General features: G+C 41.2%; 2 protein-coding genes across 3 annotated transcripts in view; one reads left to right on the forward strand and one right to left on the reverse strand.

Annotated features, from left to right (window-relative positions):
- Nucleotides 1-23908, reverse strand: part of PSMA2 (proteasome 20S subunit alpha 2) — a 48546-nt gene that overhangs the window by 14985 nt on the left and 9653 nt on the right. The window contains exon 2 of one of the 2 annotated variants that reach the window (XM_087918498.1): nucleotides 582-613. In XM_087918498.1, the coding sequence (XP_087774624.1) occupies nucleotides 582-613 (32 nt within the window). Of the gene's footprint in view, nucleotides 1-581; nucleotides 658-23908 lie in introns of those variants that run through there. The other variant, XM_026702274.2, reaches the window with a different exon arrangement.
- On the forward strand, nucleotides 1745-3270 carry LOC113437345 (large ribosomal subunit protein bL32m-like). Its single transcript, XM_087918499.1, has 2 exons — nucleotides 1745-1926; nucleotides 2650-3270. Exons 1-2 carry the CDS (start codon nucleotides 1846-1848, stop codon nucleotides 2902-2904), a joined length of 336 nt encoding a protein of 111 aa, XP_087774625.1. The 5' UTR covers nucleotides 1745-1845; the 3' UTR covers nucleotides 2905-3270.

Below are 23908 nucleotides of genomic sequence, written 5' to 3' on the forward strand. Positions count from 1 at the left end.
TTATTATTGAAGGCATTGACAAATCTGTAAGGATTATCTCAGAAACAATGACGCAAAGGGTCATAGATTGCATAGTTACTACAATAAAGAGTCATAGAATTGTATCGTAATTAAACATGTTTTTTCACAGCAACTTTATAACTCTCATTGCGGATCTTAGAAAGAAAAAAGCAAAGTTTATCGTAGTCCAGTTACATTTTTCCTATTAAAATTGCAGCGCTACCTAATTTGATATATTACCAAGCATCAATAATCAGTCTGACAAAATCAAATGCGGTCTTGCATTACACAGAAAAGATGACCTTAACCTAAAGACTGATCAGGTCCGTTCAAAAGTCCCATAAATAAATTCAAATTCTCCCTCTTTTGTTTGCTGTATTATTACTGTATCTTCCTGCCATTTCCTTCTACAACAATGCGCAACAGACAGCAATGACAGTGACTCCACAAAATCACTTCCTGTTCTATTATTCCGGAAAGAACAAGCAATCAGGCAAATAGATTTTCTCCCTCCTGAAACAACCTATGCTGGCCGTTCAAACGGTTTGCCTCAAAGTTTCCCCCTTAAGAAAAGAACCTACCTGAAAGTGGTGAGAGAAAAACTATAGCCACGTTCCGCCATTTTAACCGATCCTCACAGCCGACTCTGGCTACTGCGGATGCCTGCGATTTACACGTGCGCAGAGAAACCTTTCTGGCACGTGATTTCCGGAGTTTTTATGACAAATAAAGTTCGCCTGATAATTCCCGGAAGCAGCACGTGGCCCTGAATTTCTAGCAGTGCTGATAATTATGGTGAGCCTGCGAGACGGGCTACAGTTGCTCTCAGGAACAGCCTCTCGTGCAGTTTGAAAGTCAAAACTTGCACAAAGAGAACGGTAGCTCGCCGAAACGTGTGACAGTGACATTACCGATGCGGTTAGTTTGACTCGTTTACCCATAATTCTTTGCGGTGGTTACCTATACGGATTTCGTAGAAAACTTGTGGGAGGAGCCGCGAGAGGTGCCGGAAAGCAAGGAGCATGGCTGCCGTGTTGGTATTTTCATCCCTTTCCCAAACTCCGTCGCTTTCTCCGAAACTTTTGGGGTCAACTTGGCAGCCACGCAGGGCCTTGGGGTAAGGTTTCTAATGTCCTGTTCATCAGGATGGCCCTCGAGGAAAATTTCCACGATCATCTTCAAGCTACTCGTTGGATTGCTTGCGCCGCTCAATCCAAGGAGAAAATTGAAAGGCTTTTAGAAAATTACTTTCTTATGAACTCCATGTGAATTTGCTAGTCGAGCCAACTGCGGTTTTGGTCTCCTTTCGTCTATTCGCTTCCTTGCCTGTTGCTTTTCTGTTCTTTCCAAAGCGAAACGTATGGTTCAAAGTGCACACACTTTAGATACTGACCCTGTACATTCTATTGTATACATATTTATTTAGAAGTAAATTCATTTGTTTTCAGGGCTACCTAATAATTGCTTTTACGTGTTTAAAATTACTGTCATAGTCAATAAACCTTATGTTAATATAGTGATTTTTAATTCTTCAATAAATATGGTGCAATTCTTTGTGGATGGGCTCCAGCACTGATCAGCTTGGATGTTGAAGAGTATTGCTAGCTTCAGATGTCGTTGGTTTGCAATCTAAATGCAAGTCAGTTAATGAACCCCATTAAAAAAGACTTTACCATTCCATGTTGAATTTAAACTATTTTAAATAGACTAAGATATGACATTGAGTTGATATCTTTTCTTTAAGCTCCTGCTTTAGCAGTTCAAGCTCCAGATTCCTTACTCAATCCTGCGGAAGAGGAAACCGAGTATTTTGAAAATCCCAGCTTTTTAGACAGCATACTTTGGATGCCAGCTCCAAAATCAAGGCGGACAATTGAAGTGAATCGCACCAGACGAAGGAATTCTAACCATCTTATAAAAATAAAGGTAATTTGTTAAGTTTCCCTGTGCAGAAAATTGGACTTTGTTTCTTTGTATGATTTTTATTTGTTTTAGTTCTTCACTATCAGTAGGAATAAATTGGGAAGCAAGTTAAGAAATATAAATGAATGTTTGTTTCATACTGGATTTGCTGTGAATGTATAATTTGTGGGTTGCATGAAATTCCTGCCAACTGCAAATGTGGAACCAAAATTGTGGTTCTGTTTTTGGTTTTTTTACCTTAATAAAGTTTTATTTTGTTTACCATGAAAAGTGTGTTCCATCTGATAACTAGAAATTAATCTCTTTACACCCACCCTTGAGTTTCTGACCTTGGATAATTTAAAGGTTGAGGTAGAACAAATTGCCTTTCAGGGCATCAGGTTGCTCTCACATGCTGTCCCAAAAGTGAAAAACAGGCTAAAATAAATTTACTCCTGCTTCTTGATCAAACAGCGTCTTGCAGCCCTCTACTACATCAAGGGTCTGAGATCCAGATTCAACCCTTCAAATATTGCTTGTCCCTACTAAACATTAACTGGGAGATATACTTTGATTTCTACATAGCATTGGGCAGTACTATTCTTGTTGCATTGGTTTTATTATTTTGATATGTTGTTTAATCCTTTTTTGTATTTTATTGTTACATTAATGAAAAAAGTTCAGAATTGTTATAAAATAATTATTCTCTCTCCACTGCATCTTAAGACTCTATTTTTTTACTTTTAGAAAAACATAGATATTTGTCCTGAATGCGGCAACCTGAAAGAGAAGCATGTTCTTTGTGGCTATTGTTATGAAAAAGTTAAACAGGAAACCTATGCCATCAAAAATCAAATCAGATTATTGGAAAATGGACCACATAAGGCTCCCACTGTAGAAAGTGTTGTGCTCTATGCAGGAGAAAAACCCAGAAATGAAGATGAAGGCAAGCGAATTATTGAAAGAAACAGGAAACGTCCATCTTGGTTCACACTGGACTAAACAGACATCACAATAGAATAATTAATTCCCTTATACAAATCCTACTTTGGATAATATACATCCAGAAGACTGCACTGAACTTTATACTATAGTTGCTTAAGGGTACTATTTGTAGTGCTCTGTGTGTGTGTGTGTTGTACTTTTTAAAGAGTCTGGGTTTAATTTTGTCTTTTAACGTTCACCCAGAATTTAATTCTACATTTGGAATTTATATGAATGAATTGGCTGTTAATTGGTGATATAACCTTATAGTAACCTAAATAACTTATCATTTGCAGAAGTGGGGTGTAACTGTATACAAAGATGCTTTGTATGTTACTTCAACATGAATTTAAAATGTGTTTGCAATTAAAGCATATTTCATGAGTCCTCTTGTTTTGTTTTGTGGGCAATTTTTCAAACTGTGGAGAATTTTGTGATAAAGCTTATATGACAGATACAGCAAGTTTTCCAATTTCAGTAAGAAGACTTTTCTCCAAAACTGGCATACCCCATGCATGGCATCGCATGTTGAAGAATGCTAAATATTATACATTTTCTAGCTTGCTTTTTAGAAAGTTAAATGGCTTAGGAATACAGTTATATGGATGACATCACACTCAACCTAAATTTCTAGCTATTAACCAAAGTCATCCTTTAGTTTGATAGCAGTCTCTCAATTGTACAAACATATTTATTTAATTGGATTAAATTGGCTGCCCATTACTCTGGGCACCTAACAGCAGATCAGAGTATCCTACAAAACAGAACCAAAAAATATGTGCATACATATGAATAATACATATATATAAAATCTATACCATGGGTGTAAACTTGATTTCATTGAGGTCTGCATCGGGGTTGCCATCTCTGCTGCATTTACTCTGAAAAATTAAAAGGTGGGGATTGTCAACTATTAGCATTTGTAGATGATCTTTGCTTCATTGAAAGGTGTATCACAGGTAAATGAATTTGCTAATAAGTTGAAGAAATTTGAATTAAAGAATTTGGGAGAAATAAAACAGTTATCTTGGTGTGGAGATACAAAGAACTAAGAAAGCTGGTTATATTCTCAGTCAAAGAAAAATCGAACAATTATTGGAGAGATATAATATGAAAGATTGTAATACTGCTCCAACACCTATGAGTACAGATTTTCAAAACAGTTTGGGTGAGGACAAAAGTGAAGCCTGTGATCAAGAGATATATCAGTCAGCAATAGGGAGCCTGCCCAGACCAGACATAGCTTGGGCAGTAAGCATTTTGAGTCGCTTTACTGCTGCACCAACGCAATTGCATTGGATGGGTGTAAAAAGGATTCTCAGGTATTTGAAGGGAACTATAAATTTGGGTCTTCAAATACAGGTCACTTAAGAATTAAAATTGAAATACTATGATGGTAGTGATTATGCCAATGATGTAAAAACCAGAAAGTCCAATTCTGGAATTGTGATATTGTTTGGCGAGACTAATTGGTTGGAAGTCCAGAAAGCAAACGACTGTAGCCATTTCTACTGCGGAGACAGAATTTATTGCTTTGTCTGAACTTTGTTCGGAGGTAACTTCGTATGTACAACTGTTACAGGATTTAAATGTAATGGTAAACAATGGTGTAATAATCTACACTGCCTGCATTAAAATGGCAACAGGTGACAAAGTTAAAAATAGAAGCAAGCATGTGGACATTAAATATTGTAAGAGAAGCCATGAAAGAGAAATGAGTTGCTTCACTGGTGCATCAGAAGACAATCTGGCCAACATAATGGCCAAGCAATTGGTGGAGTGCACCATGGGAAGAATATAAAGTTATTTGGATTTATGTCTCTTCCAGTTATGAAGGGAGGAGTGTCAGAGTATATTCATTAGCTGGCAGAGAAATGGTTAAAAATGTCAGCAAGTAAGTAAGCATGGCAACAGACCACCAATGAGAGCTGACAGACTGGATGTGGTTTGGCTCTGTGTGCCTTTGCTGATAATTGAAACTGAAACTTCGATCTGTTCTGAGCCCTCTGAGCTGCTGCTTGTGTTTTTGCTTATGTTATTTTGAAAGAAACTACAAATGGTATTGTAAACTTTACTCATTTATTAATGTTTGTAAAGAAGTTAACGATCCTGCTCATCTGTGTGTTTTCTGGACTTGAATTTAGGCTGCAAACTCTTAACAGAAGTAAAGGTTCGTAATGTAAGGTACAAACCAAGGAACTATAAGGAAGTATTGGCATTACCTAAAATTGAACAAGTGGAAAGAAGCCATGGACAAAGAAATGAAATCCAGGAGGAACATAAGGTGTTCACATCTATGACTTTTCCACAGGGTAGCAAAGCCATAGGATGCAAATGGCAGGGGTGGGATTCAACCTTTTTAACAACCAATTCTATGGGCCTGGCTCAGTGGACGTGGCTTGGTGGCCTTGTGACTGGCAAACCAATTACAAGTGGTCCTCAGTTAATGGCTGGTTGCTTAGCAAGTGTTGTAATTTACAACTGACCTTCCCAGAGGTTTTCTATGTTTTTTGCCAGTTTCTAACAATTCCTTCTGGTTTTAGGTTAAAAATGTCCATTGGGGAAAATGGACTTGTTTAATAACCACAAGTGTTACTTAATGATCACCAGGTTCACTTAATGACATGGTGTTTGCCTAACCCAGGGATCTGGATCTGCAACCTTAAACACTCAAGAGCCATTTTTCTATTTTCTTTTAAACAGGTATCTCTGTGTGTGTGTGTGTGTGTCTCTCTCTCTCTCTTTCTCCCTCTCCATCTCATCTCTTTTTCTTTCTCCCTCTCTCTTTCTCATCTCATCTCATCTCTTTCTCTCATCTCTCTCTCATCTCTTTCTCGCTCCCTCTCTGTTTCTCATCTCTCTCATCTCTCTCTCTTTTCTCTCTTTCTCCCTCTCCCTCTCTCTCATTTGTTTCCTGCTCTTTTCCCTCTCATTCTCTCCCTCAGCCCTCTCTCATTTCTCTCTCCCTCTCTCTGCTCCTTCTCTCTCTCTCTCTCTCTCTCTCTCTCTCTCTCTCATTTGTTTCTCTCTTTCCTCTCATTCTCTCCCTCCATCATTTTTTCCTTTCTTTCTCTCCCCTTTCCTCTCATCTCTTTCATGTGCACGCATGCATACGCACAAGTGGATACACAGGATCCCAGTGGATCACAGTAGTGGCAGGGACAGAGACTCCTCCTCTTGCTGCCCACTGCACTTTGAGGTGAGTAGCCTGTTGTGCTGCACAAGAGATTCAAAGCTCTTCCATCCCTGAATTCAGCAGCGGCAGCAATTGCTCCTCCCCGTTCCCCTCCTTCCTGAGCCGACATGAAGGGGACCGCAGCTGGCACTGAGCTGACTGTGAAGGATGCAGAATCTCAAAAAGCAGCTGGTTGTGCTGAGAAAATGCTAGGGGCGCTTCAGCCACTTCTCCCTCTCAGCTGCTGGGCAAAGCCATGTGAAGAAGGGAATGGCAGCATTAGCAAAGGAATACAAAATGATTTTACTGCTTCCCCTTGGCTAACGCTCAGTGAGGGAGAAATTGCTCTGCCACGAATGAGCAGAGATGGGTGTTGAGGTAAAACCTTCCTTCCTCTGTGGAAAAATTGGGCTCTGCCAGTTGGCCTTGGGATCGCTGGGGGATAATATTGAGCAACTGCTCCCTTACTGGGCATTAGCCAAGGGAAGCAGTAAAATCAGTTTTTATTCTGTAAGAACAGTGGTGGGATTCAATTTTTTTTACTACCGGTTCTGTGGATGTAGCTTGGTGGGCGTGGCAGGGGAAGGATACTATAAAATCTCCAGTCAGAGGTGGTATTTGCCGGTTCTCTGAACTAAAAATTTCCACTACTGGTTCTCCAGAACTGGTCAGAACCTGCTGAATGCCACCACTGTGTAGGAAGTTAGCAACCACCCCCTCCTTGAAAAATAAAATATGCAAGGAAATATTAAAAAGACATAATATTTCCCCTAAAAAGAGAAGTAGAAACTCAAGCAGAAACTCATCTCAGAAGCAGAAGCTCACTGCCACCTTTGTTAATGGGCAGGCCATTAAGGCCTGGGCCAGAGTATTCTACATAACAAAGCCCTCTTACCCATCTCACCACCTGGCCTGGGAAGATTGCATCAGCCAGCACTCAGGTGAAGCTATGTGGTCCAGACAAAGCCTACAAAGTTAGCTAAGACCTCTGCTCCTGGGAGTCTGACAGCCAATGGGATACATTTCTTACACAGAAACAGGAAACACTAAGGTGGCGCCCAACAGAGGGTCTAAACTATGGGTCTCTCAGCATCTTGGCCCTTCTTTTCCTTCACCCAACATCTTGAAGCATGTGATTGTCCTGTTCACTTTGGAGCTCCAAGCCATGTGAGCCTGTCCACAATTTAATCATCTTTCAAAACAGCCTCCATGTTTCCAGTGTTTTTTTCCCCAGTTGAAACTGAACCCAGAAGGATATGTCTTCCAACAATTTCTTTGCTAAAGCTGCTGTTCCCTTCTTCACACAGCTTCGCCCAGCAGCTAAGAGGGAGAGAGAGAAGGGGGCAGAATTTATCTGTGGAGCTGCTCCTGCTAATAACACAGACAATATTAGTGGCCTCCGCTGCCCCCTTCTCCCCCTCCCCCTCCCTCTCAGTTGCTGGGTGAAACCATGTGAATAAGAGAATGGCAGATTTAGCAAAGAAATAAAAATTGATTTTACTGCTTCCCCTTGACAAACATCTGGTGAGAGAGAAGTTGCTCTGCCATGAACAGGCAGAGACAGGTGATGAGGGGCAAGCCTGAGGACACTCTTGTGCCAATAAAACCTTCCCTTCCCCTGTGGAAAGATTGGAGCCTTTTTACTTCATCTTAGGCCAAGCCAAGGGGATGCTCCTGGTGCAGGTCACGATCGAGGGCATGGACAGCCCAGCTCTCAGCTTCTGCCTGCCCTCTGGATGGCTGCTGTTCATTTACCCTCCCCTCTGCCTCAAATCCTGCTGCTTGAAATAGGGAATGCACTTTCACCTGGCCAATGGGTAGGCAAACAGGGGGGCCGTTCTGTGCCTGCTTCTCTGCCGTTGCCTATGGGCCCGGACCACGCCTTGTGTGTCACCAGTTGGCACAAATGTACCGTGATGAAGGCCCCCTGGAATGGGTAGCACAAAGGCAAGTTGCATTTCTCTCCTGCACAATTAGGCTTCAGCATTCGCTATCCCCCCCACACCACCTCCCCCCTGCCGCCACAGCAACATTACCTTAGGGAACTACAATTGCATCACAGATCATATGGCAAGACAAAAGGCAGCTGTGTGTGCTGCCACTGTCTTCAACACCGGCCTTGGAAAAGCCTGCCCTCACAATTCCATTTCTCCATTTCTTCCAGCGCTTGTGTGAGGAACCCTGGAGCTTAGCAACAGCATATTGCATGCCTTAACAAGCCTACTGGTGGCCTCAGTGTTCCTTTCCTTCCCATGGTTCTAATTCTTAAAAATGTTGGTTTGTCGCATGAGTGCTGGGAGAAAGGGAGTTCTATTCTGAGGACAGGCTTTTCTGGGTGGCAGAGAGAAACAGTGTTCCATACTAGCAGGCTTGTAGGCCTGCATTCCTATTGGTCCGGAAAAGCCGGGCCGTGATTGGACAAAACTAAGCATTCTGATTGGTTCTTATTCGGCTGCCGCGATTGGGTAAAACCAAGCGTGGCAAGCTCAAATGCATGTCATAGGCTGCCTAGCTGCAGCCAGCTCTATAAAAGGAGCTGCCTCGGCTGGGAGTTTTGTCTCAGTATCTGGGTTCCTAATAAAGAGCTGTTGTCACTATTTCGAGTCTCGTCTCTCCTTGGGACCCACCGCCCAGACTTAACACTGGCGATGAGGGTGGGATACTGAGACAACAGAGCTGAGTAGCACGTGGCAGAGAGCGCATAGACGACCTGCAAGATGGCCGGCAGCGCCGTGCCACCTGCACCATTCAATCCGGCCAGCGAAGACTGGGAGTCCTACATTGATCGTTTCCAAATGTTCTTGGAATCAAACAACCTGAAGGACGCCACTGGCAGCAAGAAGCGAGCAGTTTTTCTAACTCACTGCGGACCCGCCGTTTTTAAAATGGCCAAGGTGCTCGCGAAGCCAACAGACGCCAAGACCATGGATTGGGATACCCTAGCTCCCATCCTCCGGAACCACTACGCTCCGGTGGTGCCGATTCTCATCCGCCGGCATGACTTTTACCAGAGGGATCAGCGCGAGGGCGAGAGCATTGGAGAGTTCGTAGCCGACCTGAGGGACCTAGGAGGCTTGTGCAGATTCGCCAATCTAGATGAAGCCATGCGTGACCGAGTCATCCTTGGCCTGAAGGACCCAACTCTCCAAAGCAGACTGATGGCTAAAGGAGACATCTCCCTCACCGATGCCATAGCCGAAGCCACCGCAGCCGAGGCCACCCCGTAAGTCAGCGGCGCGAATGCGGCGTTCAAATGGAAATGACCGCCAACCCACCAGTGAGACGGCAACCGCAGCAGACAAACATGCAGCATCCACCCACCACGGCGACATCGAATCTCCCTCTGACAGCAAAGAGGAAGAAATTCACAGACTTCAGTCAGAACGTGAGAGATGAGACCGACGCGGTCGTAAGTCGAGTTACCAATGTGCCGGCTGCAGAGGAAATCACCCGCATTCCGAATGCAAGTTCCTGGACGCTGTTTGCCGTTTTTGTGAAAAACGAGAGCATATTGCCAAAGTATGTCATAACAAATGAAATTCCAGCCCCCGACGATGGGAAAACAGCCCAAGAAGAAGAGATGGCACCCCCACCATAAACCGGGACCGCCATAATGACAGCCGATGGAACCGGAACAGCTGACCCAGGAAGTTCGTCGAGGCATCCAGAAGAGAAGAAACGCACCAAACAGTCACCATCGGCCACGCTTCATCAATAGACACACGAAAGATACGTGTAGAGGGAACTTCCGGGTTGCCAGGCTTCGGCGACAGCAGGGATTTGCATTTCTCCGCGATCCCTGCTGTGCTCGCCGTCTTGGTGCCTCCGATCCAGATGGATTTGGAGGATAAGGCTGCCCTATAGAGGCAGCCGAAGAGAGGAGGATCTGGGAAGGGGTTTGGGGTGTGCAGACCCTCCTCACCCAGCTTAACCTCCTTTTCTCAAGGCGGTGCAGTGGCGGTCAGTGATGGCCGCCACAAAGAAGCTGGCAGCTGGAAAAGATTCGCTGGAGGAAGAAGGAGAAGGAAGATTCAAAAGTGAAAGTCTTGGCTGTGCCGGGAAAATTACAGCTTCTAAAACCCTGGAGTGGAATTGTGTATTGCCTGAAAGATACATTGTATCCCTAAGAAGAGAGGAGCGGCGGAGAAAGCTGCTAAGGGAAACCCTTTTTTTCTACTTACTCTCCCACCCCACAGAAACATTAAATGCAGAACTGGAAAATGCATTGGGCATCGAAGGTATTTTAACTTGAAAATTATCAGAGAAAGGGCTTTGGACTTTGGACTTAACATCCTTAGAAATTGGAAAGCCCGCATTGGAGGTATGGATTTCTGAGCGTTTAAAGGGAAATTGTTGTTGTAAGTGGGGGGAGAGGAAAAAAAACTTTTTGGAGCAGAGCTTGAAAAAGGAGGAGACTACCTAGAATTTTAAAGAAAGATACATTTTAATGGGAACCTTTTGATCAATCAGTAACCCCACAAAGACAAATTGAAGAAGGTAAAAAAAGTATTGAAAGAAACAGTTATTTGGACTTTTTAGTGACTTTGGAATTTTTTTGGAATTACTCTTGATTAAAAATACTTGGGTGGTTGTTTTTGAAGAAATATTTCTCTTCAGGATGGCATTGCTTTTGGATGAATTAAAAATTCAATACCAAAAATATAAGAAAGAAGAGCAAGATGGAAAAGATTCTTTGGGCACTCTTTTTCAATTTTTAGAAATGGCGGTATGCACTTATGAAAAATTGACTACGCAGCAGGATGACTGGAACAAAGAAGAAGAAGAAGCCATTTTGGATGAGCAATGGGTTTATTTTGGGGAGGAGGAGGAAGAGGAAAAGAAAAAGGGGATTTTAAGGGTAGAGAAAACAATCCAAAAAGAGAAAAATGAGATGAAAGCTGGATATAAGGTTAGAAAACAACAGAAAGTGAGTAAGCAGAAGAAGAAAAGGAGGAGGAGAGACAAGGGGGTAAAAAGGCAAGGAGAAAAACAAACAAGTGAGAAAGGAGGGGATGAAAAACCTTAATGCTGGGAAGCAAGATTCTAAGAAACAAAATCTATTTAGAGACAATGGGTAAATTTAATTGAAAAAGGGATTCTGGAAAGTACATAAAAGTGTGATTTTCTATGTGTATCCAGAGTAGAATGTGTATTAGTATGTATGATTTGCTCTTTTATGGTATTTCTGGTGGGTTATAGGCTTACATTTTGTAATTCTAGCCTATTTGCTTTTCCTATAAAGTTTTTTGTGTAATTTTAGAATGTACTAACCAGAATCTCAATATAATTTAAGTGTTATATTAAGTATTGTGAAGTTAGGGAAAAGAGTTAAAGGTGTTACTCCAATTAGTGTACAGGAGAAGTATATTTAAAGAAAAAAGATGAATGGATAACTGTAAAAGAACAGACAAAAAATGTTAAATACTATGAATTGTATTGAGATAAGATAAACAAAATATAATTAAGAAAGATAAAAGAGGGAAGAAGTTATACAGAAAATTGAAAATGGTAATAAGATATGGATTGACATATAAAGTAAATATTGTTTTTGAATTTGTGTCTGTGCGAAGAGTTTTAACCCGGGATTAAGCAGCTTTCAGAAATGAGGGTTTTTATGTTCTATGTTATGTATGTTTTGTCTATTGTTTTTTTTTAAAGGCAAAAATCTTGATTAGTAAGAAATATAATCTGGACAACAGAATGAAAAGGAGAAATTGGGATAGGATATGAAGATGAGCAGATAATGTAAATGCATATATTACATTTGGCACGTTTTATTGGTTCTTCCAGAAAGATTCTTTATGTTAATATGCCTTGACTGTTTGTATGTTTTGTAAAGCTAACAAAATTTGTTTTTTTAAAAAAAAACAAAAATAAGTCAGAGGAAAATAGAAGTGTGATGATTGAATAGCAGATAAACTAGAAAAGAAACGTTATTGAATAAGAGTAAAGAGAAATAATGTGAAATCTGTTAAAGGGAATTTATGTGTCTACATTGAAATGAGATAAATCAGAAAAATGCAATATAAAATAATGTGTTACCTGCTTTGTAAAAATCTATGATGGAAAGCGGTTTTATGTTTTTAGTGTTTAATGATGTTTTGTCTTGTTTGTTTCTTGTTAAAATTAATAAAATTTGAAAAAAAAAAAAAGAAAGATACGTGTAGAGGTCAACATCGAGAATCAGCCTTGCACCATGGAGGTAGACTCTGGTTCCTCCCTCTCTATGGTCTCCTGGAGGACCATCAAAAGACTAATTCCCAACATCCGCCGCCAAGAGCTTAGTGACCAGAAGCTAATATTAAGAGACTATCAAGGTAATCACATTCCGGTCGTTGGCACTGGACATTTTCAAGTCTCGTTCAGAAACCACACCACCATCCTACCACTCACAATCGTCGATAAAGACAGACCCAGCCTACTCGGGTTGTAGTGGTTCGCACCGTTGGGGATCGAGATGGCAGGCATCAATCACACAGAAGACAGAAACTGGGAAACAACGCTCATCCAGGACTTCCAAGAAGTCTTCAATGAACATCTAGGCAAGTACAAGGGGTCCCCTATCTCCTTTAATCTCAGCCTTGACATTGCTCCCATCCGTCTCAAGCTGCGCTGAGTGCCTTTTGCACTCAAGCCTAAAATAGATGAACAATTAGACAAACTAATAGCGCAAGGCGTGTTAGAACCCATCGATCATGCCCGTTGGGAGACCCCAATTGTCACCCCCATCAAACCTGATGGCTCCCTGAGAATTTGTGGTGACTACAAGGTCACCCTCAACCACGCATTGCAGCAGAGTGCCTACCCGGTGCCAGTAGTTCAACATCTCCTGCACTCACTAGGGGGTGGCAAGATCTTTGCAAAGCTCGACCTGGCTCAAGCTTATCAACAATTGCCAGTCAATGCTGAAACCGCTGAAGCCCAAACAATAGTGACACATAGAGGGGCGTTCAAATGTAACCGGCTCCAGTTTGGGGTCAGCGTCACACCAGGCATTTTTCAAAGTCTAATGGAGAAATTGTTGCAGGGAATTAAAGGAGTCGTGCCCTATTTCGATGATGTCCTGGTAGCAGCCCCTACCAAAAAACAAAAAATGACTAAGTGCAGTCCTACAGAAATTCAAAGACGCTGGCCTCAAGGTGAAAAGGGAAAAGTGCCAATTATGCACTGAAAGAGTTGAATTTCTTGGCTACCTCCTTGACAAACAAGGAATTCACCCCACAGATAAAAAATTGAAAGTCATCAAAAACGCCCCCAGACCAAAGAACAAAATGGACCTCCAAGCCTTCCTCAGACTCATTAATTTCTATAACATTTTTCTACCCCAGAAAGTGACCGTCACAGAACCTCTGCATAGACTCCTTGATAAAAAGGCTTCCTGGATATGGGGACGGTGAGAAGAGCACGCTTTTCACCAGATAAAAAACCTTTTGACTTCAGACGCAGTCCTCATGCAATACAATGAAACGCTACCTCTGACTGTTACTTGCGACGCATCGCCTTTTGGGGTTGGCGCCATCCTGAGCCACATTTTACCAAATGGAATGGAAGCCCCCGTTGCATTCTTTTCCAGAACATTGTCCAAGCCAGAGAGGAACTATAGCCAGCTGGACAAAGAAGCCCTCGCCATCGTTTCAGCAGTAAAAAGATTCCACGAATACATTTATGGTAGGACATCTTCCATTATTACAGACCATAAGCCCCTACTTGGCATATTGGCGGGTGACAAACCCACTCCACACATCTTGTCACCTAGAATGACAAGATGGTCTGAATTTCTTGCTGCTTATAATTACAAATTGATACATCGCCCTGGCAAGACAATCTCACACGCCGACGCCCTAAGCCGCTCCCCCTTGCCAGACTTGCAAGAGGACCCAGCACCCACATTACCAGTCTTGCAAATTGAAATGATCCCCATGCCACCAGTAACCACGCAAGACATCGCCCATGAAACTAGGAAGGACAGACACTTGGCGCGAGTTCTCAGCTGGGTGGAGAGGAGATGGCCAGAAACCAAGCCAAATGAACTTTTTAAACCGTTTAAAAACTGGCAAACTGAACTCTTTTCGCAAAAAGGTTGCGTGTTGTGGGGAGACTGGGTAATAATACCAGAGACACTACATAAAAATGTTTTAGACTTGCTGTATGATGGGCACCCTGGTATTGTGCGCATGAAAACCCTGGCCAGGAGCTACTCTTGGTGGCCAGGCATGGACAAGCAAATTGAAACCTGGGTCACCGCTTGTAACAGATGCCAAGAGACTCACTCGGCTCCCCCTAAGGCCCCACCATTAGAATGGGAAACACCCTATTATATTAGCTTGTTGTGTGTCATATATAGTTGTTATAATATTTTCAAATTTGGTACCCAGATTCAAATTATAAATTTTTTGAATTAAAAATTGCCAATTCAAATTATCGAAAGCTTTTTCTGCATCTAGAAACATGAGTGCTACTTGTCTCTCTGGGTGGGCTTCATAAAATTCTAGTACGTCTAATACTATTCTTAGATTATTCTTTATTTGCCTAGTTGGAAGGAATCCATTTTGATCTTCATGTATATACAAGTTTAGCAATCTTTTTAATCTGTTTGCTATAATAGAAGTGAATATTTTATAATCAGTATTTAAGAGTGAAATCGGCCTGTAATTGTTTATATATCTGGGATCTGTATCCTCCTTCGGGATCAGCGAGATCAGTGCACCCCTCCATGAGTCCGGCATCCTAGCTGCTAGTAAAACATCATTAAAAACTTCCACCATAAGTGGTCCAATTTGATCTGCTATTGCCTTGTACAGCTCCCCTGGGATCCCGTCTGGGCCCGGGGTTTTATTATTTTTCTGGCTCTCTATTGCCGATTTCAATTCCGATTCAGTAATGTCTTTATTTAATAGTTCAGCCATTTCTTCCCCAATTGCCTTATCCTTTACTTCATCTAGATAATTCCTTATTCTATCTTCACTGACATCCTCTCTTTTGTATAAATCTTCAAAGTATTTATGAATGATTTCTTTTTTCTGTTCTATTTCCTGGTATGTATCTCCTTTGCTATCTATTAACTGGTATATCAGTCTCTTCTCTTTCTTTTTTTTCAATTTATAAGATAGCCATCTTCCTGGCTTGTTGGCATGTTCAAAATAGATTTGTCTAGTTAAGTTCAAATTCATAGTCATTTTCTCTTGATCAATTAAATTCAGTTTGTGTTTGACTATACTTATCTGATTTTGCAGTTTGGATTCTTTTGGGTTATTTTGTAGAAGGGTTTCTAGCTCCTTAATTCTCTGTTGTAATTTGTTTTGTTGGGAATATTTTTCCTTGTTTCTCTTAGCATTATAAGAGATTGTTGTGCCTCTTATAACCGCCTTCATCGTATCCCAAACGTTTTGTTTCGTGGTTTCTCCATTATCATTTTCTTTAATAAAAAAAATCAATTCCTCCTTTAATTTATTAATATATTCTTTCTCTCTTATTAATTGAGTGTTTAAGGTCCATCTTTTCTTTGGTTTTGCCCTGCCCTTCCATATTACCTGTATTGGATTATGATCTGCCCATTCATTAGGCAAAATTTCCACTTCTTTTGTCTCATTTGCTATCTCTCCACTCATCCATGCCATATCAATCCGTGTCCATGTTTGGTGGGGATTTGAATAAAATGTAAATTGTCTTTTTTCAGGATGTAATCTTCTCCATATATCTGTCAGATTTAGCTCTTTCATCATTTCCCTACAAATCTTGGGGAGCTCTCTCTTCCCCTTTTTATTCTTCCTGGCATTACTGTGATCCTTTTGGAAATCAGCAATGGAGTTGAAGTCCCCTACCATACAAATATTTCTTTTTTGCAATTCAACCAATTTTCCATATAGGTGTTTAAAAAACTCTTTTTGGTCTCCATTTGGGGCATATATTACTACTAAAAGAATTGGAATATCATTAATCCAGATCTGCAAACCCAGAGTCCTTCCTTCTAAGTCCGACCATATTAGCTCAGATTTCAAATCCTCTTTCACATATACTGCGATTCCCTTCTTTTTCTCCTCATCTGCTGGTGTGGTAAATAATTTTCCTAATTTCGGGCATTCTAAATATTTTTCATCCTTCTTCTTTATATGGGTTTCTTGCAGGCACGTTATATCTGCATTATGTTTAATTAATTTAGATAATATCCTTTTTCTCTTAATTGTTGAATTTAAACCATTTATGTTTATTGATAGTAATTTTTTTCTTCTCCCATCTATTTAGTTTTGTTTTGCTCTTTGTCGTGTAACAATTCCTCTCTCTTCTTGCGCTTGTATTGATGTAGTTCCTTCTGTCTTTTGTTGTGGATAGGTATTTTCTTGGTTTCCTACCGTTCCAGTTCTATTTTTATGTCCACTGTATTCTTCTTGAAACTTTGTGTCCAATTTCTCCCTACTACTTTGCTCCTGTGGGCCCACCATCCGTTCGTAAAAATCCTGGGCTTTTTCCATAGTATCTATTTTGATTTTCCTCTCTTTCCACGACACTAACATTCCTTCTGGAATAAGCCATTTAAATGTGATTCTTTTTTTATTTAAATATGCTGCCAGGAATTTATAGTCACGCCTTTGCTCCCTTATTCTCCTCGGTATCTGTTTAAGAATCACAATTTCTTTCTCTTTGTAGGTTATAGTTTTATCTCTTGAGGTTCTATATATCATGTCTCGAACACATCTTCTAGTGAATCGTATATGTACTTCCCTAGAACAATTGTGGCGTCTTGCATAATTTGTATTGACCCGGTAGACTTCATCAAACTCTTTTTGAATTTCATCTTTATCCATCTTCAATAAACCGGCCAGTATTTCTGCCATCAAGTATTCCAGGTCTTCTTCTTTTGATTCTGTCACATTTTGGAATCTTAGGTAAGTTGCTGCCTTGTCCATTTCTAGGAGGACAAGGGAGTCCTCCATTTCTTTGCTCATGCTTTTGAGATCTTCATCCACCCTTTCTAATTCCCTTTCTGTTCGTTCGGTTCTTTTCTCTACTTCTTTTATTATAACTTCGTTTTTCTCCAAGGCCTGCTGCAACACCCCCACTTTATCCTCTACTTTAGAAATGTCCGCTTTCATTTCTGTCTTTAGTTTCCCCATTTCTTCCTTCAATTCATTGATATCTGCCCTTGTTTCACTGTGGTTTTTAATCATTGTTTCTTGCAATCTTGTCAATGAGTCCTGTAAAGTTAGGAACATTGCTTGGATATTCGCATTCGAGATGCTAGTTGACTTCTCTGTTGGTAGTGTTTCCTCTATTGTTTTTTGTGCCATGGGTGAAGTTGTTGTCAAAGTAGACATTATTGTGGGATTAACCTTCCTACCAGATTTCAAAGCAGTGGTAGTTGTAGTAGACATTTCCTTTAAAATTTGTTTTTGTTGTTGTACAATATTGAATATATTATTCCAAATTGGCATTCAGTATTCTTAGTTCTGTAACTAAAATTGACCAAGATCTATCAACCTATTAAGTAGCTATATTCTTGACTAATTAGTAAGGTATATATATTTTTCTCTAGTTTAACTTCAATATAAAGTAACCTTAACTATAAAATATATTACATTCACAGATAAACCCACACAAAGAAATATAATATTGGTCTAGAGAGCTCTAAGCTTATTAAGTAACTAATGCATAATATTCTTACTGTCTCCCTATATTCCCATTCAAATTATAACAATCTCTATTAATAATAACTTAACTAAATTAATCCAATATTTTAACACTCTAATATTTCATTACTAAATGTACATATTTATCAAGAGGAAATCAGAGGGGAAAAAAAAAAAAAGCAAGCATATTTCAACATAGCATACCATCAACAAGTAAGAAAGAAGAGAGGCTATTTTAGTAAGTATGTACACACAGAAAAGGGTTGAGGAAAAGAAAAAAGAAAATTCCAAAGACAAGAGTTTTTGTTTCCGCTTTTCACTTTGGAAGCTTCCACTTCTAGCACACCGAAATGGCAAATGAAGATTTGCTGAGTAACAGCTGCCAGTAAGCAATATTCCCACTCGTTTCAGCGTTCTGGGTACTGCCTATGGAGTTGCTCTGTCTTTCCCCCGATCGGCTTCGTTCTACTTCTGGATCCAATTTAATAACTTCAATCCAAATGTTAGTGATAATAGAGTCTTCAGACTTCCAAAATTCTCTTTACTTCTTTTTATTTCCGACTCTCTTCTGCCTGCCAAGCTCTTTCACATTCACTAAACCAATTCTTTTGTAGCCGCTTCGTCTTGGAGCTCACAGCTGGCATTCACACAGTATTTAACAGCCTGGAATGAGTCTATTGTCAGTCAAATATCTTCTCTGCCACGACTCTCTTTCCCCGAGCTTGCAAACTTTCACTCACTTTTTCTTCCCATCGGTGGCAGTCCGGACTTGGAGCCTCCATTGTTAGGAGGCTGTTCTTGATCGTTGGGCTCTGGAGGGCTTCCTCTTCGTTACAGGGGGTTGCTTTCCCCACACTGCAGCCCGAGGTTCCCCACACCGGCACGGGTCTCTCCAAGACTCGAGCACCCGAAAGATCGCACCAAACTCAAGAAAAGGGAGGCTAGAATCACGAGCGGATTTCTGCCCCTCTAACCGTCCTTGCCTTGCCACCGGAAGCCTAAGTAACTTCCGACAAAAAAGAATTCGGAATTAATAACAAACTGCAACAGTTAGATAAAATTTTATTAGGATCAAATAAAAAAAACATAACAAAATTTTATAACTACTTATTAGAAACAGAACTAGAAGAAGAAATTGTAAAAGGAAATATGATTGCTTGGAGTAAGAATGTAGGGCGCAGCATCACATTAGCGGAATGGGAGAAAGTTTGGGGCAGAAACAATAAGATTACCAAATCGGCAGCATACAAGGAAAATCTTTATAAAATGTTCTATAGATGGCATCTCCCCCCTTCGAGGTTAGCGAAGATGCACCCCAACATGAGTCCGCATTGCTGGAAGTGTAGGAAAAAAGAAGGAACCTTTTTCCATATGTGGTGGTCCTGTGCAGAAACCCAAAAGTATTGGAAGAAAATCAAAACTTGGTTGGAAGAAATCACCAAAGAGCAGATCGAATACAAACCAGAGTCCTTCCTACTAGGGATTTTTGATAAGCAAATTTCCAAAAAAACCAAATACATAACAATACACATTTTAACAGCGGCCAGATTAGCCTTCGCTCAACAGTGGAAACAACACCAAATTCCATCAGAAGAAATGATTATTGAAAAAGTCTCAAAATGCGCAGAAATGGATAAATTGACTTTGGCGCTAAAAAACAAAGACACTTCACTATACTATGACAGCTGGAATTGTTGGTATAATTGGATTGACCAAAGATAAATAATATATTATAAGGCATAAAAGAAAAGTTTCAATACATAACAGCGAAGTAGCGATATAAGTTAAAAACAGGTGTGGTTATATGACACAAGTTAAGGTGATGAAAACAAAAGAAGATCTTGCAAACTGTTAAAATAAGAATACTTTTAATCCTGTAACCTCTTTCTTTCTTTCTTTTCTTAAAATTCTTTCTCTCTCTTCCTCTTCTCTTTTCTTTCTTTTCTTTCTTTCTTTTTTTTTTTTTTTGCTTATTTGTGTATGTATTGTGACTGGTTTTAATTGTAAAAATTAATAAACTATATTTAAAAAAAAAAAAAAGAATGGGAAACACCCAGAGGCCCTTGGTCGCGCATCCATATTGACTTTGCAGGGCCAACCAAGGGGCACACCTTCTTAATTACTGTTGACGCTTATTCAAATTGGCTCGAGGTGAGCACAATGAAGACAACCACCACAGAAGCTGTCATCAAGAAATTAAATAGACTTTTCGCAACGCATGGTCTGCCAGATGTTATCGTTTCTGACAATGGGCCACAATTTACCACCTTAGCTTTTGAACAATACTTGGCAGACCACGGCATCCGACACACATTGACATCGCCAGCTCACCCAGCGGCGAATGGTAAAGCTGAACGCATGGTTCTATTTACAAAAAAAACTCTGCACAAAATGGAACATGGCAACATCCACAAGAAGATCACCAGGATGCTTCTTCTACAACATATCGCACCAAATACCACCACCAACAAGAGCTCAGCAGAGCTATTAATGGGCAGAAGACTCAGGTCACCTCTAGACCGCCTGCACCCTGCTTACACTCCAGAAAAACCCCTTGGTTCCAGCAGCAAGCACCGCGCCTTCAAGGTAGGAGACACTGTATTTGCCAAAAACTTTACAGGGGACCCACTTTAGATCCCTGCAAAAATCACCCAAGTCACAGGCCCCCGCTCCTACCGGCTCGAGACCACCGATGGGAGGTCATGGAAACGTCATATTGACCAGCTAAGATCCAGGCTGGCCGCTTCCACCCTCATAGACTCCAACCAAGAAATCAGAGGGGGGGGACCTCAAGTTCAGAAAATGAACAAACATCTGTACAAGTAGAATACCCCCCACAGACATTAAACAAAAACCAACAATACTTACCAGCCAGAAGGGAGTCGTGGCAGACGGGCACTTCGCCTGAAAGCAGCGGCCGGACAAGCTCCACCAGCCCAGAGAGCCCAGGCGGGAGCAGCAGAGCAAATGACTCAACCGACCCGGAATCACCAGGCGGGAGTCGCCGCCAGAGGACCAGCTCACCCTTCCAGGCAGTTCCATCTTGCAGCTTGAGAGCGATGCAGAGCCCATCCAAACCCGATGGTGAACAGAGACACTGTGAACTGCGCAAGTCTAGTAGGCAGGTACGAAGACCCGCCTACTTGCGTGATTACGTTACCCCGCCCCTTGGACAGAACCAAGAGGGGAGGGGTGTTTCATACTAGCAGGCTTGTAGGCCTGCATTCCTATTGGTCCGGAAAAGCCGGGCCGCGATTGGACAAAACTAAGCGTTCTGATTGGTTCTTATTCAGCTGCCGCGATTGGGTAAAACCAAGCGCGGCAAGCTCAAATGCATGTCATAGGCTGCCTAGCCACAGCCAGCTCTATAAAAGGAGCTGCCTTGGCTGGGAGTTTTGTCTCAGTATCTGGGTTCCTAATAAAGAGCTGTTGTCACTATTTTGAGTCTCGTCTCTCTTTGGGACCCACCACCCAGACTTAACAAACAGGATTCAACCTGGCTGCTTTTCTGCCTCCTGCACTCTTTCCCAGTGGGAATGGGACCCAAAGCTAAATTTTGCTGTGCCGCAAAAGAGATTCTAGCTCTCCCAGCAAGAGCAGCAGGGGAGAGTAGCAGCTCTCAGAGACCACATGGAGCCACTCCTGGAGACCACATGGAGCCACTACATGTGGTCTCCAGCAACCTCTTTTCAGTGACAACAGTAAAAGGCAAGCATGGCATGGGGGAAAGGCGAGCAGCAGCAGGTAGGTGACCGGGGCTTGCTTGCAGAACCTCACTTACCTATTGTGAAGGCACGTAGTGATGGCTGGCTGGCTGCCTGGCTGCCTGGCTGCCTGGCTGCCTGACTGGTGGGTGGTGAAGACAAACTGCAGGCAGCGATGGTGCACAGGCAAGATAAGGAGTGACTGGACGGGCCAGGGCGGGCCAGGTGGAGCAGGGCAGGGTCAGCCAGTAGCACGATTTGCCAGTTCTCCAAACTTCACAGAATCGTAACAAGGGGTTACTTGAACCTGTCTGAATTGGTAGAATCCCACCTCTGGTAATTGGGTATACAAAAAGAAAGTACTACTCAACAGTGAGGTCCAATATAAGGCAAGATTAGTGGCCAAAGTTTTTCACAGAGGAAAAACGTGCACTACGACGTGGTGTTTGTACCAACTGTAAAGAGCAAAACCATGGAACTAGAGTTAGCAGTAGCACATGACCATAAAATTTGGCATTTTCATATAACCACAGCATTCCTCAGTGTAGAATTAGAGGAAGAAATTTACACGGTTCAAGCACCAGGGTATGAAAGTAAAAACTCTTAACACTGTGTATAAATTGAACAGGGCCATTAATAGGCTGAAGCAGTCAGTCAGGAATTGGAATATCTGTTTAGATATGGCATTGAAGGGTCTTGGGTTCAAGAGTTACAAGGTTGCATATATACTGAAAAGTTACAAGATGGAGATTTTCAATTATTAGCATTTGTGGATGATCTTTGTTTCATTGCAAAAAGATGTGTCACAGGTAAAAGAATTTGCTAATCAGTTAGAGAAAAAGTTTGAATTAAAAAATGTGGGAGAATGACAAAATTATCTTGGTGTAGAGATACAAAAAACTGAGAAAGATGGTTATGTTTTCAGTCAAAAAAGCAAAATTGAACAGCTATTGGAGAGATACAACATGAAGGATTGTAATTCTGCTCCAACAGCCATGAGCATAGATTTTCAAAACAGTTCGGGTGAGGACAAAAGTGAAGCCTGTGATCAAGAGATATATCAGTCAGCAAATGAGAGCCTGTTATATCTCTCATAGTGGTCCAGACCAGACATAGCTTGTGTGATAAGCATCTTAAGTCACTTTACTGCTACACCAAAGCAATTGCATTGGATGGGTGTAAAAAGAATTCTCAGGTATTTGAAGGGAACTGTGAATTTGGGTCTTCAAATACAGGTCTCTGAAGAATTAAAGTTGAAATATTATGTTGACAGTAATTATGCCAATGATGTAAAAACCAGAAAGTCCAATTCTGGGATTTGTGGTATTATTTAGAGGGGCTTTAATTGGTTGGAAGTCTAAAAAAAACAAACAACTGTAGCCATTTCTATAGCGGAGGCAGAATTTTTTGCTCTATCTGAACTTTGTTCAGAGGTAACCTGGTACATACAGCTGTTACCGGATTTAAACGTAAAGGTAAATGAAGCTGTAACTGATGGAGTTCAAATACCAGTCATTTCCAGTGTGTCAAGATATCTGACTGCCTGGGCAGCGTTTATTCCTTTTATATGGTTCTTTACAAGTAGCAAAAGGCAACATTAGTATTGGTGAAAACCCCCACCAATCCTTAAGAATAGTGACGATGTTAATAGAAAAGATCATTGTACAAGTCCGGGACTTACCAGCCTGGCATAGGGAGTGAGATCATGCAAAGAGGCCCATGTGTATTAGGCACAGCAGTATGCTGCATGCGCCTTCTACAGGATCTCTATTGTTTTTACAGTAACAGTATTTGATGATAATGCTACTTGCATTAAAATGGCAATAGGTGACAGAGTAAAAAATAGAAGCAAACATGTAGATATTAAATATTGTAATGTAAGAGAAGCCATCAAACGTAAATTAATTAGCTGCTTCACTGTTCTTCAGAAGACAATTTGGCAGATGTAATGACCAAGTCATTGGGTGGAGTGCACCATGGGAAGAATATTAAGTTATTTGTTTCATGTTTATTCCAGTCATAAAGTGAGGAGTGTCCATGTACAAGAATTCATGACCTGGAATAGACATGGCAACAAGTCAGCCAATGGGGATTGTTTAGTGACTGTGACATAGGATTTGAGCCATGCAAGATAGCTTGGAGCCTGGGCATAGCTTAGCTTAACTGTTCTGTGTATTAAAGTATTCATTTGTCTTTGCTTGATGGTTTTAGGGTTTGTTTTTGTACTTGCTACTTCTTCTCTCTACCACGTTGCAAGAGCTGCATGGGTATTATATACATGCATCATGTTTTACATTATTGTATATAAAGGAGTTTCTTCTATATAGCATGCTGGATGGATTGCTACAAACTCCGACAGCTTAGTCCTGTGATGCCTCCTTGCTCAGTTCAATGATTTGTTCCTGCACTTGAACAATAAGACTGGCACATGCAAGTGAACAGTGCACTCAGGCTATGGATGGCATTGGTTCCTACCTCTGGCTGATTCTTTTTTGTTTTTTGAACAAATTTTATTAGTT

This window comes from Pseudonaja textilis, chromosome Z, assembly GCF_049901715.1.
Source record: "Pseudonaja textilis isolate UNSWEBS1 chromosome Z, rPseTex1.2, whole genome shotgun sequence".
Classification (NCBI taxonomy): Eukaryota; Metazoa; Chordata; class Lepidosauria; order Squamata; family Elapidae; genus Pseudonaja; species Pseudonaja textilis.

Excerpts from the sequence above, each read along its gene's own strand:
- LOC113437345 (XM_087918499.1), top strand. The coding sequence starts at position 1,846 with ATGCCAGCTCCAAAATCAAGGCGGACAATTGAAGTGAATCGCACCAGA. Across the intron at positions 1,927-2,649 it reads ACCATCTTATAAAAATAAAG|AAAAACATAGATATTTGTCC; the intron begins GTAATTTGTTAA and ends TTTTACTTTTAG.